The 17,861-nt window shown below is 50.6% G+C and overlaps 1 protein-coding gene across 2 annotated transcripts in view; it reads left to right on the forward strand.

Annotated features, from left to right (window-relative positions):
* Positions 1-17,861, forward strand: part of DDC (dopa decarboxylase) — a 77,603-nt gene that overhangs the window by 44,328 nt on the left and 15,414 nt on the right. For both annotated transcript variants that reach the window (XM_032874998.1, XM_032874997.1), the window contains 3 exons: positions 1,682-1,748; positions 6,359-6,453; positions 10,812-10,879. In XM_032874998.1, the coding sequence (XP_032730889.1) occupies positions 1,682-1,748; positions 6,359-6,453; positions 10,812-10,879 (230 nt within the window). The remainder of the gene's footprint in view (positions 1-1,681; positions 1,749-6,358; positions 6,454-10,811; positions 10,880-17,861) is intronic.

Raw genomic sequence — 17,861 nt, forward strand, 5'->3', positions numbered from 1 at the left:
CCCCCCTCCCAGAGGCAAAAAAAAAAAATCTTTTTCTACAAGGGCAAAAAACCCAATATGTGGATTTTTTTGTACCCAAAAAAAAAAAAAAAAAAAAAAAAAAAAAAAAAAAGTAAGTAAATAAATAAATAAATAAAAATAATGGCAAAATATAGTAAAAAAATAGTAACTATTGTCAACAAAATAGTAAAAAATAATAAAAATAGTAAACAATAGTAAAAAAAATAGAAAAAATTTAAAAAGTAAAAAATAAAATAGTAAAAAAAACCCAGAAAAGTAATTTCAAGCACTCTGCTCCTGTCCCCCGGGGACCCAACTTCCCTGGTCACACCCCATTGCTGCAGGGGGTCCCGCCAGAGTCTGGCCAGGATCTGCTTTGGAATCACTCCCTGACACTGGGCAGGGGACAACTCTGGTCCCTAGGCAGCTGCTTTCCAGCCCAGGTGACTGTGTGAGCAGAGAGCCAGGGCTTGTCAGCTGAGCCCTGCACGGGCCAAGCAGGATGTCGCCCTGGCGAGAGCTATGACTTTGTCTGAGAGGCGCCCTGGGGTCTCAGGGCAAACACAGGTGGTCCTCCCTCCAGGCTCTCGAGTTTACTAGACGGCATGGGTCCCTGACCTCTTCCCCTTCGTCTTTATTCTCAGGGCTCCGAGCGCTGCCGGGGTCCTAGTGGAGGAGGAAAGTTCACGCTCTTGTCACATTGAGGGAGAAATGTCATCACCCGAGAGCACTGGCACCGTAATTCAGTTAGACTCTTCAGTTTTATAAACATAACACGCTTTCGGGTCAACTGGACAGAGTCTGAATTCAGCAAACGGGTCTCAGCACCCATTCCACGTGGGGCCAAGTGCACATTCCTAGCAACACGACGTGGAGCTTGGTTTCAACAGCTTCGCGGGTCCAGTGGGGAGGCAGCCCCGTGTGTGGGTGCCCGTGTTATCGCTGTCCTTAGAGCACCAGTGGGCCCTGAAATCCCGGCCACGCCTCCCGCTTGTGTGACCAAGGGTGCTCAACTCTGTCTGGAAATGCGGCTTTTAAACACCGTTTCCCGTATCCCTAGGGCTCTCTCAGAAGTCTACTTGGAGCAGAACTCCATCTCCGGAGGACTGAAGTTTCCTTGGGAGCTGTGCCAAGGGCAGGGAAGGGCAGTAGACGAGAGCTGGGGAGCCGGACTCCTGGTCAAAGTGCTGGGGGCTCAGAGCTGCGCCCAAGGCTTTCCAGGAGTGACATGTCATGGTGGGGGGGGGCGGGGGTTCTGCTCTGAACTATGGACGCACACAAAAAGGAGAGCTCCACATCTCCTTTGCACAGAAGCAAGGATACGCTGTAACTGTAGTTAGCATATATGCATCTGTCAGTAAATCTGAGCTGGGAGACGCCATCCAGGGGTCAAGGGCATCCTCCCTGCCCCATGGGCACATGGGGAGTCAGTCTTGCACGTGACCTGTTTCCAACCTCACAGCCTGGTGTCCTGTGGGCAGATGGTTCTCCCGACCTGTGGTAAAGCTGCCATGCAGAGACGGCAGGTGCACCCCCAGGCTCAGGTCTCCGGCCAGCAGACGCTGATCGAGCACCAGCTCCGAGGCTCTGGGCCCGTCCGGGGGCAGCCGTAATGCTTGCTTACGTTACAACAGTGACCAAAACATGGTGGCCTAACAGGGGTCTGCTTTTTACTCCCCAGGTGGTGGCTACGTTGGGGACCACGTCCTGCTGCTCGTTTGACAATCTCCTAGAAGTGGGTCCTATCTGTAAGTATCTGATCGGATGTTCTTCTGGAAAACGTTCTTGATGTACGAAGACTTTAGTGGACCTTCTTCCTTGGGCTCTCCTTCTTCTACTACTAACAACAGGATTCAGGGTCATATTACAATATCATAATACATGTAGATAGTATAAAGCATAATGTAATGGGAAGGTCATATAATAGTAACTTCACATTCCTCTGCTTTGCTAGATGCATCCTCTATTTGCAATGGCATAAATCTCATTAGCTTGAAATCCACATACCCAGAAATGCGGCCTAATTGCACCAGCGCTAAGCTTGCCTCAGCCAACATGCTATCGGTAAGAAGCAGCTCTTGCGTGCCGTGCAGCGTGGCCACAATCCTCCAGGGCTCCGTTGTCCCCCCTACCTGCCCCAAGAGAACAAAGTCAAACTCTTTGGGAAGCCCCATGGAGTTCGTGTTTCTGTAGGACTTGATGGTTACCCATCTTTGCACAGAGCCCGGCGTGTCTTCATCAGCCTTTCTGGAATGACTGAATGCAGTTAAGCAAATTACCTTACACGATTAAGCAGATCCAAACACAAACCTTGGATTTCTCCGGAGAAGGACCAGCTTGCTGGGCCTTTTGGGGCCGCACTCCCCTCCGGCCTCCGTCACGGCACACGGGTGGCCTTCCAGGGGGATGCGGAGTCAGAGAATCCCAAAGGGGAATGTGAGTAAGGACTGGGCTTCTGAAGTTGCCACCTCAGCCCACAGCTCTGACACCCAGCGGGTCCAGGAAGGATTTCTGTGACAGAGACCTTCTCTCGGGCAGAGACGTGGCTTCATGACCCTCTGCCCCTATTCTCGGGGCATACGGCACCCACTGCCCCAGGACCACAGGGCTGGTCATCAGGGTGCTCTGGGGTCCCATGGAGATGGTTCAGGCCCCAGACTGCATCCCTGTGGCTTGTGCTAGACAGCACACCACCCATGGGCAGCGGCCCCCCAGCCCCGTGTGTGTCACCCCCACCTCTCCTAATGGGGATCCACCTGTGCCCATGCTTGGGCAGCAGGGTGGGGCTCGGCTTGGTCACAGCAGCCCCCGCAGCGGCCCAGGCCGGCCCTTTCAAGCTGTGGGCCCTCCCATTCCAAGCTTCGCATCCCCACCTTAAGGCACAAGAGTTGAATGTCAGTCCTTCCCTCACAGGGCTCTTTAGAGGTGAGTTCAGGCACAGAAATCGTGGAGAACCAGGGTGGAGGCAGGCGTGCCCGCAACCGGCCGTGCCCAGGGGCTGTGGGTGTGGATGTGCCTGTTTGCACCAGTTTCCCTGCAGCATGTGTGGCCGGCGGCCGACGGCGGTGAGAGGAGCTGGCTGAGGGCAGTGATACAGAGCCCAAGGCTGGGATGAGGGACACAACCGAGGCTCAGGCCAGCGGTTTGCCCACTGCAAACACTGGTGTGCCCAGCCAAGCCGCTGGGCGCCCCTTTGACTCAGATGTCAGACTGGGAACTGGAAGTCCTTGACGGGGACTGGCTGATGTCACGTCCGGGGCTCTCAGATTTACAGGGCCAGAGCTCATCGGCAGGGCAGAGCCCTGGCTGTCCAGCCAGCTGATGGCCCAGGGGAGGCAGTCGGTGTTCACAGAGCCCCGGGGAGTGGGTGATCCAGCCCAGGCTGTCCTGCGTCCTGGAGCTCCCTCTGCTCCCCAGATCCCGGAGCTGTGGGAATAGTGAGCTCCGTGATGGTCACCAAATACGCAGCATTCACACAGGGCTGCTCTGGGATTCCGAGAGGACTCCGTTCTCTGTTACGGCTGGAAAAAACTGTTAAAACGATACGGTCAGTTTTTCATCCACTGTGATTTGACAAAGACGGTATATGCCAGAAGACCGTTTTCTCCAGACTGCTGCTTCAGGAAAGACACTTTTTTCTTGGATCTTTTTAAAATGACTCGCCAGAGAGAGACTTGGTCCCACTTGGTCCGCTTGGATGAATCAGTGGAGGCTTCCAGCCGGTTTTCTTGGAGAGAGGATGAAATGCAGAAAGCCGGTAGTTGAAGGCGACAGGGGGGAGGTGCGACAGTGGGGAGCGGAAGACGGGGTCCAGGGGAGTGAGGAAGGGTAGCAGGGTGCACAGGGTAGCGAAAGCCCCACCCAGCGGCACTGGGATGGTGGGGGGGTTGCCCCTCACGACACAGGAAGAATAGAGGGACCCCAGTCCCTCAAAGACTGCCCTCACTTCCAACACGTTCCAAAACCACCCTCAGGTTCAGTAATCTGCCAGAAAGACTCACAGAACTCCCTGAAATCACCTAGGTGTGCTGTACTGCAGGGAGCAGAGGCATGGGACAGAATGTGGGAAGGGACCAAACTCTTGTCTTCTCCCTTGAGGTTGTGCACAGCTAGGTCCCCTCCCAATTATGGTGACAACACACAGAGAGTGGGAGCCCCCGTCCCCTGCCACAGAACCTCACCGAGCCTGGAGCCCAGAGTTCGACTGGAACTGTCGCTGACCTGTAGTCTCCAGCTCCTCAGGGGAGGTGCAGCTAATACCTTCCATCCCTAGCTCCTGCAGAAGTCCAAGCGAATACGGCCCAAAGCTACCATCATATATCCTGCTGATGCACCTTCTGGGGGCCAAAGATCCAGGCAGGAAAGGACTCCTATGAGGCAGAGCACTCCAGGGGCTAGAGGTCACCTCCCTGGAGCCAAGGGCAAAGGTCAGAGCTCTTCTGGAGTAAAGTTATGAACCCACAGCTCACCTTCCCCTGGTGTACCTCATTCCCTTCCCTCCTCAGCACCCCATCCCTGTCTTTCCTTCCCGTTGCCCCTCTCCGGGTTTCCCACACATTCTGGGGTGGATTGTGGTTTTTGCTGTTAGCAAGCATTCCTCTCACAAGGATGATGGCTGAGGGAGGAAAAGAGCCCCGTCTGCTGCTTCTGGAACCTATTTCCCTTCCTCCTGCCTTCATGGCCCGTGTCCTTCCTGACTCGTCTGCCTGTGCAGGCCCCGGGGTCCTGCGTTGCCTCACCCCTGCCCTCGACAGTTCTAAACCGGACAGAGACGATTGGAGTCTCAAACTCCACGCGTGTGCCTTGAACAGAAAAGGAAGTGCCTTGACTGGTGGTCCGAGGGCGGCCACATGGCCCCATGGAGAGCACAGCCTGGATCTGCGGCTGCTGCCTGTCCTTGGAGAGCCCCTGAGGCTTCTGTGATGCACAGAACCCTCGGCGCCCAGCAGCAGAGCCCTCCAGCAGGAGGAACATGGCCTGTGGCCAGCATGGGTGAGCTGCTGTCTCGAAGCAGAAATCCCATGTCGTCAGGAGGCTCCATGCTCTGGCCGCATCCACCCTGAGATGCCCACACACACCCTCAACCCCTCCGCCCACGAAACACGCTTTGGGGTGCTCACACGCCAACCACATCGTGACCCTCCGAGGCCGTATCGAGTGTGCCGGGGGAAGGCATCTGGTCTGGATCCAGCCGAGGGCCTTGATCCCTCCCGTCAGAAGCTCAAAGAGAATCAAAGCTTTGAAACGCCTCTTAGAGCTTGTATGAGCAGGGCTCAGAACGACTCTCCACTCCTCAGGGCATGGTGCAGGGCTAGCGAGCGTCACCCACGGAAAGGTGAACCTTGCATCCGTCCGCCGTCACACATGCACGTGCCTGGGGCTCAGTGAACCCTCCAGGCGCTGCCCTGGCCCAGTTCGGGCAGGACAGGACAACTGCTCCCCATCAGAACACCCCCAGCCTTCCACGGTTATGGATTTCATGACAGGCCTTAAGTGCCCAGCACACAGGAGGAACCCAACACGGCGCTCGCGTGTATGTGTCACCGGCCTCGGGCCTGGCGTCACGATAGGAGGCTATGGGTGTCATCTGGTCTCTCCCCGAGGTCCCAGGTGCTATGTTTGTGTCCGTTTGCCTGCGAGGGAGAATGAGCTTGAAGGGGCACAAGGCCGTCCAGCTGCGGGGTGGCTGGAGGCCGGGGTCAAACCCCGAGAGTATCAGTCAAGGAAGCTCATTTAATCAGACACTTTCGCCTGCAAGGAAGACGTGGTCCCTTCCTGCTAGGCGATTCTGGCAAGGCTGGAAAACACAAATCACATTCACGAAGGAGCCTGGGATGATTGCAGGTAGCAGAGAACCAACAAATATACTTCGTGTCGAGATGGACACAGTGGGGAGGGGTGCGGATAGAGGTCGCTGGGGCTGTGCACCCCGCCATTCCCCAAGGAGCTTGTGGGATGGGTTAGCCAGGAAGATTAGGAGGAAATTCCCGGTGGGTGAGATGGGAGAAGGCTGAGAAAGGGGTGTAACTGGAATGAGTTTGTGTGAGGGACCCCGAGGGATCGCCCACACTGGTCCCTTCCAGCGTGAGCATCGACCTTCACGTCAAGCAGGGAAGCTGATCCCAGTTTCCTCATCTTCCTCGCCATCCCTGAGCACCTGCTCTCTGCTAGTGCCGTCTGGGGCCAGCTCAGGACCTCTGCCCTCAGCTTCCTTGTCTTAGACCCCGGGGAGCCTGTTAGGGCCCAGAACCAGGCCAGCAAATGCACTCATGAGAGCCCTGGCTGGGGTGGGGTGGTCCTCGGGCCCCCGTGGGCAGGGCATTCCCTGGGAAGCTCACCAGCCGCCTCTGGTTTTTAGGTAACGAGGAGAACATGTGGCTACACATCGATGCTGCGTATGCGGGCAGCTCCTTCATCTGCCCTGAGTTCCGGCATCTTCTGAATGGAGTAGAGGTGGGTGTGCTCTTTATCTTTAATAAGATCATTAAAAAAAATTTTTTTTTTAAGATGCATTTATTTATTTTAGTGGGGAAGGGCAGAGGCAGAGGGAGAGAGAATCCACAAGCAGACTCTGTGCTGAACGTGGGGTCTGACGGGGCTGGATCTCACTGCCCTGGGATCATGATCTGAGCCAAAAACCAAGATTCGGCCGCGTAACCCCCTGAGTCACCCAGGCACCCCTCTCTTTACTAGGGTCCCTCTTTGAAAGTGTCATGTCATCAGTGACTTCTCCTTACAAGGCTGTGACACACCATTTGTTTTAACAACTTACTTCCAATCACATTCTGTGATTATCAGAAATCATATTTCCTTATAAGGGGGGTTGAGAATCTGCCCAGTCATACGACTCACCTTCTGGAAATTATACCTGACGTTGGGCACTCTTTCTCCCTCTGCACAAATTCTGGGCAGGCTTCTCATGGTAGGATACATTTTAGCTTCTGCAACCGTGGGGAAATATTTAGGAAGAAAATAAAATCTTAATGCCTTTCAGCTCAAGAGGTCAGGGATAAAAGCAACCTGCAATTTTCTTCGATCTCATTCAGGATGACAGCGTGGCCTGACCAGGCCCCTGAGCGTGGTTTATTAGTTTAACAGATATTGAATGAGCAGCCACAGATGCATTTAAACGCCCTACACCACTTTCGGAATTTGGAAACCGTGGCCCGTGATGCCCACGGAAACGCCTGCTGCTTTTGAGAAATAGTCATCAAAACTATTAACCCAATACTCTGCTTCTCCACGGGGCTTCCAGGGTAATGGGGTGCAGACTTAATGCAGAGAGATGACATTATGGGGGTGCCCTGACATGCCAGTTCAGGCTCAAGCAGAATGTTCCTCCAGCCAGGAACTCCACTGCAGACACAATAGAGGGTCCAGAGAGACAGACTGCAGGGAGACCAAGGGAAGGAGACAGTGAGAGGAGCCTCGGTTCTGGCTTTATGCTCATAGGCAAGGGTTTCATGAGACCCCGGGCCACACCCCGTGCAGGGACTAAGGGCACGATCCTTGGCATTAAGCGACTGTTTGGACGCCAGCTCTACCCGGGAACTAGCTGTGTCCCTCTGGGTAGCTTAGTGGCGTCTGTACACTCTGGAAAGTGGATTTAGTAATGATCTTTCCTTGGAGGGGTTGCTGTAAGTACCCAGAGTTAATCATGCTTAAAGTGCTTAAAAACAACGTCAGGCCCACGGTGAGTCCCTCTGCGTGAGTTGGATCCTTTTATTATCTTTCACCACGGCTGCCAGGCCTGTCCCGGGGAACCTCTCTCCGCTCTCCTGTTATGCTGCCAATTAATTTTCTAATTGCTAATTTGGATCCCCATCATGTCGCAACACCAGAAAAGTGAGTGTCGGGTATAGAACACAAATATTCCCATCTCGGGAAAGAGTTGCCTCCCCCTCCCCAGTTGCTGATGAATGAAATAGCATTTGGTCCGTGTCTCCATCGTGTCCCTGGATGTATGAAGCCTCCCTCACTCTCTGATTACTTATGGATCCCTGAACATGCCCCAGACCTCAGCTCAGGGCTGGGGAGAGGCTGGTAAATGCGGCTTCCAAAGGCGCCGGTCAGCAGGAGGCAGGGGGCTTTGGTGGCGTGGGAGAAGTTCTGCTGAGCACGCGGACACCCTGCTCCGTGTAGCTCATTGCCGGGAGCTGGGTTTGTGGGTGTTATGAAAAGTTAATCTCTATACCATATGAATGAGTCCTATTACAGAAGTGATGCTCCTGACTGGGAAGGTCTGTCTCAGCACCTCAGGGACGGAGGGCAAAGCCTTCAGCGGGGATCTGTGAGCCTGCCCCCAGCATCTGGTCTGTCCAAGCATCAGGTTAAGGATTGCGCAATCTTTCCCCACCACCGCTCTCCTCCTCCCTGTGATCCCAGGACCTGGGATCAGCTTTCACGAGGGGTGGGGTGACGAACCGTCTTGCCCACCGCAGTGCCGGGCACTGGAGCACGATGGTATCAGCAGCAGACGGGATTTTCATGCCCGGCGCTGAGTCATTTCCGTGTCTCCCGCATTATTCCTTGCGGGGCGAGGGCCTGGCTCCTCAGCTGGGGAGATAAGGCGGCTGCAATTTCCTGCCGCGTCCCCAGCCCGGAGATAAAAACTCCTCTCTCTGCCAGCAGGACGAGCACACAGCGGTTGGGTAATGAAGGAGGATTAAACAGATCAGCCCCCCCCCACCCCCAGGGAGCTAATAAAATTCTCGGCAAACAAAGCTCTTCTTTCACATTTTGTCTCCGTTTATCGACAAATGAAACGCATTGTCATTTCCTGTCTCTTTCTCACAGTCGCTTTTATTGAAACGTGGAAGGAAATGAATCTGCTTTCCCAGAGCGGGTTGACGCGCGAGGTCGCGGTCGGCCGAGCAGATGTCTCCCTGGTGGCGGGGGCTCCCATCCCGGGCTGCACCCGTGGGCCTCCAGCTGGCCCCGGCCCCAGCTCAGCATCCCAAGGATAAAGCTGGGCATGCATTTTGAAGAATGCAAGATAGCACGATTTGGGATAGCCCCATGAAAACGCCCAGTGCCCTCCTCAGATGGTCTCTGTTGTTGAAATCCGATTTTCTGCTTGGAAATAGGGCAGCCCCGAAAATCAATGAGTCAACGCCCGTTGTTGGCCGTTGCTACACATTGTCTTCCAGGAATTGTCTTCCATTACTGATAGGCGTGCAATGAACTTGGATATAATCTTTAAAAATAAAGAAGGAAATATTTAGGTATGTGGGAAGATTTATTGATGACTGCATTAGCATTCGTAAAAGAACCAACCAATTAAATAAAAATTGGGGAGATCCCAGTTTTAGGTATGACATTTTCACCCTCCCTTTGCTTAGGATGAAACGTGTATTCTGAGAAATTTGCTAGTTCCTGAGTTTTGAGGGAGGGGCAGGCAGAAAGTATTTTGTAGGCCAGATCAGTACAATTTCCTGCATGGTATCTATGGATTCAAATTAGCATTATTCCAAAGAGTCTAGTAGTTTGAAAGGTAGATACATGTTATATGACTCTAGACTATGCAAATTTGAAAGTGTATGACCTGAAATATGGATGACATCTCATTTCACGAGGCAAGGGAGAACTGGGAATTTTCCCAATTAAAAATGAGTAGGGACTCATGTGGCTTCAGAGCACCCCCAGACCCATGAGCTGTGTCGCTATTGCTGCTGGGAGCGGGTGTCTCCTCATAGGGGAAACAGCAGCCCTCCTCGTTTTCTCTTGGGGTTGCCCTTAGATTAGGCGTTGGGGTTCTGCCTGTTTTGAATTATCCAAGGTCCTCAAAATACATCCTCTTGCTTCAAACGTGATAGCCCTATACCAAGTCAGGATTAACACAGAAATAAAAGGGAGTGGTAACGGGAAGTTTCGAGATTAGCACATTCCAGTCCCTCATTTATAAATTCTCATAGACTCATCCCACCGAGGGCCCTCGGCCAGACAGTGGGAACACTAAGGCCAGAATCTGGGACTCTAAGTCCACAGCCTATGCTCTTTTCATGGTAAAAAGAATGGAATTCTTCAGTTTACTCTTCAGATGAACTTTCTGGACGTCTCCTGGGTGCCTGGCATTGCATCCCAAGGACGGCCAGTGGGCCAGATGGCCTTCATGCTCAGCATCTGTGGGGTGACCCTCTGTAGGCTCCTCCAGCCTGACTCAGCAGGTCCCACTCCTCCCCAAAGCAGCGAGGCCGGTCACCGCTACCCTATGCTCGTTTTCACATTGCATCCTGACGACTGCTCTCTGGTAGATGATCCCCCTTCACCACGAGTTGCTGGGAGTCAGTAGCCATCACTGTGGTCCCTGGCTTACCACCTACAAATCTTAATAACCACACATCAGCAACAGTCCCGGCACAGCCTTCGAACCAGAGCGTGTATTCCATGTCAGGACCCGGGCTGAGGGGTTCGTGGCTGTGAGGATACCACGATTTCCTCATAAAGCAGCCATTCCCATTCTGGTCCACACGGAGCAAGCTGCTGAGCTGCCATCAAACCCTCCTTGCTTTGTGCGTCCGCCCAGAATCAGTTCCGTTACCAGCTCCACGCGTTCATGAGCTCTGATGTGTTCTTCTGCCTTGAAAATGAGCACAGAGCGGTGCAGAGAGGCCAGGTGGCCGCCCAAGCCCGTTCCAGAGCCCGGACCTCGCAGCTGCCCTTGCGTCCCCAAGCCCCACGGCCTCGGTGACTTCCCCCCCGCATGGCCTTACACTCGTGAAACAAAATGGTTAATCACTGGTGTGGAGTCTTGTTTTATAACTAGACATTCGTAACCGAAACGTCTTCTTGTCGTTACTATGCCTTGGCAGTTTGCAGACTCGTTTAACTTCAATCCTCACAAATGGCTCTTGGTGAATTTCGACTGCTCGGCGATGTGGTGAGTCTCCCCGTTGGCTAGATGCCCATGACCTTGTGCCCACTGCGCTTGACAAGAGTGGCTTTCTGGGGAGGGAGCCCGGGAGCGGGGGATGACATCACTGGAGGAAGGCGTACCTCCCTTGCGCCCCGCTTGCCTCCCTTCTGATCCATGGCCGCGATTCTTGCTAACTCTTGCCCTGGTGGGAAGCTGTTGACCAGATCATGGGATTGCAACACGGCAGTCACGTAACAAAGGTCCTTCGGGGAAGCTCGGTGGCTGGCTCTACTAGCGTTAACAAAAAGAACGCAAGGAAATCGCAGGGCATATTTCTAAGTCGGTGGCTTCTGTGTTTCCCTTCTTAGATGCTGAACGACTCTAAGCCTCGGGGTTTAAAAGCATTTGCCCAGGGAAATTAAGAGTATCCCTGTTTCCCATGAAATTGTTAATAGCGGAGCTGTAACCGTGTTGGTTGTATTTAGAGCAAGAAAAAGAACTCAGAAACTTCAGTGGATGACATTTGCATCGCGTAGATGATGTTCAAAGAAACAGAGGTCACTGGGAGTGGTGTGGGGAGAGTGGAAGCTGGTTCCACTATGTTCATTACGGGAGGAAGGAGGTTCATCAACCTTTAGATTGGGGAGGGGGGTGCTTTGCATGAATTTTGTGCAAAATCATTCGCGTGTAATTGAGTGAGTGATTTTCACCTTGGAGGGGTGAAGAAAGCAGTTCTTACTCACCCCACCCAAGGTCTGTTCTTCCCGTTTACTGAGTGATCCGGGCTTTTTTTTTGACTATTTCGTCCAAAGATAAAATCACATTTTCAGTGCTTTACTAAAAAAAAAAAAAAATTCAAATCCATTCTTTTTTTTTTTTTTTTTTTTTGGGTCAGCCTTTGACCCAAACTTTGATATGTGCTTTTAAAGCCCATGCGGGCATGAGCATTGCAGACGTAGCTCTGTACAAAACACGAGTAAGGATCTCTACAAGCTACAGTCTGTGCACATCCGTGTTCCTTTGTATTCTCAGGGCTGCATTTGTCTATTTTATTTAACGCGGAACAGTTGAAGAATAGCGTGTGCAGTGTGTCAGAAGCCCATTTTCGAGCTTTAATTGGGACTGAAATGTAATTCTGATCTGCTGGTGTATTTAGTCAGATTGTGGGTCCTGGGCACAGAGCTGGCACAGGGCCAGAAGGGGCTGTGCTGCCTCTGTTTTGGGGAGAGGTAGTGGCCTCAGCGTGAGCGGACCGGAGAGCCCACAGTGTCCTTAGTGGCCAGCAAGGTGTCAGACCAAGAAAGTCACACAAACAGCCTGGAGGGTTGTCGGGGGTGAAGTGATGGGGACCAGGAGGGCTGTTGGGCGGTGCTGGCCAGAGGGGCTTGTGGTTCACCCAGACATTTCACTCCTTACCTGGACAAAATAATCATTTCAGGTGTAGATGTTTAAGGGAGGTCTGGAGGGCTCAGTCGTTTAAGCGTCTTGACTCTTGATCTCAGCACAGGTCTTGATCTCAGGGTCAAGCATTTGGGGACACAATCTGTGATCAGACATTGAGCTATGATAAGAATCAATACAAAAACGTGGCCTCCCGTCCTTGGGTCCAAAAAGCTAGTGTATCAGTTAAGGACGAGAGAGGATGGTTGCGTCCCTGGCGTGGGGGAGAAGGGTCTGAGCCCGTCACAGGGTGTGGTGTGACCAGAGCTGCTCTGAGGTGACCTGTGGGAGAGACGCAGGGAGCGCAGGGGTGAGGCCATGTCACCAGGAGAAGGGCAGAGGGGAGGCTTATTGTCTGCCGAATAAAATTACACGTTAAATGTCAGGGCGAACCCTGGTATTCGCAATTTTGCCCCAGAGAAGGGCAGTTAGTAGGGGGTCCATGGAGAAGATGGGAGTCAGTGCTTGAGAAGCTGTCTGCCTCCCCCCTGCGCATCTGAGAGCCTGAAGGCTTGCCTCACGGTTCGAATTGTGAGAGAGGATGTGCTTTCTGGGTCCTGAGTGGCTGGGGTCCTGGACAGAACAGTTGTGGAGGATTTCAAGGTGATTTCACGCATGTGGGGAAATCCGTCCTCCCCCCAGACCCCAGGGTTCATCCCGCGATTTCATAAACACGGGACAGGATCTGATGTTGAAGGATTTGCATTTCAGCATAAAGACGGCTGCTGTCTGCTGTGTCAGCCACCGCGCTAGGAACTCTGTGACACAGACAGAGACTTATTTCCTCACGACTCTGGAGGCTGGACGCCAGAGACCAAGGGGCAGCCAGTGCTGGTTTCTGCGGATGCTGCTGTGTGGTGTGCCGACAGCAGTCGACAGTCCCTTCTGGGTCCTCTTGTAAAGACAGTGGTGACACACCAGTCACGTTGGATTAGGACCCGGGCATGTGACTTCATTTTGACTCATTTTGCCTCTTTAAAGACCCCGTGTTCACATGCGGCCACATTCGGGGAGTTAGAGCTCCAGCCTCTGAATTTTGGGGAGGAGGACACGGCTCAGTGCATAGTGGTGCTCGTGAGAAATTACAAGATAAAACCGTAAGGCTGACATTCAGGGATTTCAACCAGTTATTTTAAACCCTACATATGACCTTAATTATGCCACGTACGTCCTGGTCGGCTTCTCTGATTCTTATCAAACTTAGGTTTTATTCTGATCTCACTATACCCAAGCACCCCTCCTGTGTGTGTGTGTGTGTGTGTGTGTGTGTGTGTGTGCTTGTTGTTGTTTATTGTGTGTTTTTTGTTTTTTTGGTTTTTGTTGTTGTTGTGTTTTGTTGTGGTTTTGTTTCCTATAGAGAAGTTGCTCTCTCCTTTCGAAGGGATGATAATTAGCATTGCCTTGCTTGCAGATGGCCCTTCTCACAGCCGTCCCCACCGTGGGGGCTGCACAGTGGAAATACTGGCAGAACAGTGTCCGAGTTGGGGGTCAGCCCTGTCCAAACCAAGAGCAACGAGGAGGAGGAAAGGTCATGACTTCATTGGAAAGCATTTGGTGTTAAGCACCCTGGAGCTGAGACCAGAGCGGTGTTGTCCCTGTGCCCTAGGGGTCTCAGCCTTGGGACAGAGTTTCCAGTAAATGACATGGAGCCAAAGTAAAACAAGAAACTACACAAAATCAAGTATAGGCCATTGTAGATTGAGGTCCAGCGGGGGAAGGGTTTGGGAAGAGAGAGGGCAGAGGTTCAGGTAAGAAGCTTGGGGGACCTGGGAACTGGAAGGTAGGGGGAAATGTGTGAGGGAGATGCCTCCATGGTCCCATTCATTCATCACCTGGTTATTGCAGAGAGAAAGGTCACAGAAAGTCTTTTTGGTGACATGGCATTTGACAAAGGGCCATGTGAGGTGACTGACCAAGCAGTCAAAGGCTCCTTTGTACTGTCCCAAATATCTACAGACTCCAATACGAAGGTTTTGCTATTCTAAGAGCTTATTGCGGTAAAATGTGGTGTCAACACAATAGGAAACAGGTAATAAGACATTTCTAAGAACCAGGTTTCAGAAAGGATAGGCATCCCATTAGATCCCTAAGAGCTGAGAACAAACAATCCTAAATTCCAAATTTTTTATAGATATATCTGAACTTTTGCTAGTACAACAAGTATGATATAAATGTGTGTGTGTGCATGTGTTTTAGTGCTCTCACTGGCTATTTGTATTCTTTAAAATCAGAAGAGTCTCTCTTTTGTGTAATGCAATTTTACCAATGGTTAGTCTATAATTTAAAGTAAACATATTGGTTATTTTCTCTAAATATTGAAATGGACAAGATAATTGGAGTCTCGAAAACTTGCAATCATTATAAGCATAGTAAATCCATTTCATAACGATTTCATTATTCTGTTCATAAGTTTTTTATTGTTCATTTGAATCTTGTAAATATGAGCCATTCTGCCCAGACCTCAGTATCTGCTTAACATCAGATTTTCTCCAAAGAATGCCTCAGAGTCCACCTATGCCAAGGGCATGTGTTCCTCTCCCTTTAGAAAGGGGCTTGGTGGGGCACCTGGGTGGCTCAGTGAGTTAAAGCCTCTGCCTTCGGCTCAGGTCATGATCCCAGGGTCCTGGGATCGAGCCCCACATCGGGCTCTCTGCTCAGCAGGGAGTCTGCTTCCCCTCCTCTCTCTCTCTGCCTGCTTCTCTGCCTACTTGTGATCTCTGTCTGTCAAATAAATGAATAAAAAATCTTTAAAAAAAAAAAGAAAAAAAAGAAAGAGGCTTGGTGTCTTTTTCCAAATAAAATTTGAGTTTTATCACAAGTAGTTTTATAGATTTTGCATTCTTCTGTTACACTGGGTTTCTTCCGAAGTTTAGTTTCTTGGGAAGATGGTTGATCACTCTGTTATGGCAAGATTGGATGCTAGAACTTGTTTTTTTGTTTTTGTTTTATGATTTTATCTATTTATTTGTCAGAGAGAGAGAGAGAGAGAGAGAGAGAGAACACAGGCAGGTAGAGTCGAAGGCAGAAACAGAGGGAGAAGCAGGCTCCCCACCGAGCAAGGAGCCCGATGCAGGACTCGATCGTAGGACCCTGAGATCATGACCCGAGCTGAAAGCAGCCGCCTAACCAACTGAGCCACCCGGGCATCCCTAGAACTTGTTTTATAAGCATTAATGCACAGTTTTCTGTGGATCTCTTTGGTTTCTTTGCACTTCAGTCCCAGGGCCCTTTCCCATCCTGAAGGCTTTTCTCCTTTGCCGGCACCAGGACATAACAGGAGCCCTCATTCTGTGAGCCTCACACACTCACACAGTATTGTAGGATTAGAGAAAGACAATGCAGATTTCCGTACAAGGCAGGAGTCCCCTCCCCTCAGCCCCAGGACCATCTCTCAGGAATGTGTCTGGAGTCAGGGAGACACCATCCTCACCATGAGGCCCATTCCGAGTGAGAGGACTCTGCTGCCTCCACAGTTTCCGTGTTTGCCCATGAGCACATGTGTGTGCATGCCTGCACATGTCTGTTTAAACAGCCTTCCTTCTACGACCCTGTCAACGTCATGCCCGACAGTGTCCACATGCAACAACCACAAACACATGTGAACAAAACTGACTCCAGAAGAAACAGAATGTATAAATAAACCAAAAAATCGTACAGCTTTTTTTTTTTAAGATTTTATCCATTTATTTGACAGAAAGAGACACATCAAGAGAGGGAACACAAGCAGTGGGGAGGGGTAGAGGAAGAAGCAGACTCCCATTGAGCAGGGAGCACAATATCAGGGCTAGATCCCAGGACCCTGGGATCATGACCTGAGCCAAAGGCAGCTGCTTAACCCACTGAGCCACCCAGTGCCTGAAATCTTACAGCTATTAAAGATGATTATATACAGCTCTTCTTAACATAGCTATATTTGATATAGTTATTAACAAAATTATTATCCATCAAAAGTTAAATTCTCATTCAACAAGAGCTTCCAAATTCTCCCAGCAGCAAACGCTACCAAGCTGTCAAGTATGTCAGTTTAATCATGAGCGGACTTCACAGAGAGCAGCAAGGATCACGCACGCCCGCTCTCATGCCATGAAGTTCAGGTTCCTTGGATTCCAAAACTGGATGAGAAGCTGGGAAAAAAAGCTACGGAGAAAGAAAAGAAAAGCAAGAAAGAAGAACAAAGTTTGTTTTGCTCACAGATTTAAATATGAAAATCTTGACATCAAATATTAGCATATAAAATTCCATGACGTTTAAGGGAAAAAAGACTGTATATTGTGACCCAAATGTATTTATTCCAGGGATGTGGAGTGGCTTAAAAATATTAGAAGGTTTTTCAATGTCATATGCTGTGTAAAAAGTCAAGGGGAAGAGAGTCATCATCATAGCAGGTGCAGAAAGAGCTTCAGGTGAAGTTCTCGGTTCAACTCAATTTCAGCAAACAAAAATTCTAGTAAAATAGGAACGGAAGCGAACTTTCTTATTCTGATGAAAGATATCTACCAAAAAATCTATAGTAAGGCCATTCTTAATGGTGACATATTGAAGGATGCCCTTTAAGATCAAGCCTTATTCTTATAAGGCTCCTCTAATTTATGTTCAGTTCAATTCTTGCTTTCCCAGCCTGCATAGAAAGAGACATAAGGAAGTAAAAGTATAAGGATTACAACAGAAGCCACCAAACTCCCATTATTCTCAGATGATGACTGCCTGCAGTTAAAAAAAAAAATTAATCAAAGTATTAGAAAAACACAACAAAATTTCTAGACATACATCATTAAGGCTTTACATATACAATAAACAGCATGTATAATGGAGGGGGAGGGACAGAAGGAGAGAGAGAGAATCCCCTAGCAGACTCCGTGCTGGGGGTGAAACCCAACGCCAGATCATGACCTGAGCCAAAACCAAGAGGGACACATAACGGACTGAGCCACCCAGGCATGTCAGCACGGGCAATTTTTTTAAATTGTATGTAGTATGGTAAATACTGTGTCTTTACGGTATTGTAATTTTGTACAATTTGTAATATTTGCACAATTTTGCAGTTAAATTGTAAGTAAAGAAATACCCTTTATAATAGCAGGATAAGACATAAGGTTAGGACAAAGGAAGGTACCAAAGGACCATAAGTTGTGCAGATTCTTGAGGGGGAAATACACAAGGATTGGGAAGCCCATCCGACGTCCTCGCTGAATGAGGGGTGTGCTGTGCTCTGGAGAGGGAGGCGGAGAGTCAGAGCCCAGTAACACCCGAGTAAGTAAGTATTCCTGGGACTCAGTGAAGCTGAGCCTAATATTTACAGGGGCCCAGAAGAGCCAAGGGAAACAGTCCAAGAACAGCGTGGCGGGGCTGTGCCCCATCCAACCTCCAGCATCGTATCCAGGAGCAGCCAGCACAGCTCAAGCCGGCCACAGCGGAGCACAGACCAGAGGGGACCACCCAGAATCAGCCCATGGGGATTGGGATTGTCATCCCTGCTCCTTCCGCAGCTTCTCCGATCTAATGCAGGCTATTAGAGGCAAATGACCTGGTAGGAAAAGGAACAAAAATGGTTTTTCACCCGAAGAAA

Source organism: Lontra canadensis, unplaced genomic scaffold (genome assembly GCF_010015895.1).
Source record: "Lontra canadensis isolate GAN:19392208 unplaced genomic scaffold, GSC_riverotter_1.0 scaffold54, whole genome shotgun sequence".
NCBI lineage: Eukaryota > Metazoa > Chordata > Mammalia > Carnivora > Mustelidae > Lontra > Lontra canadensis.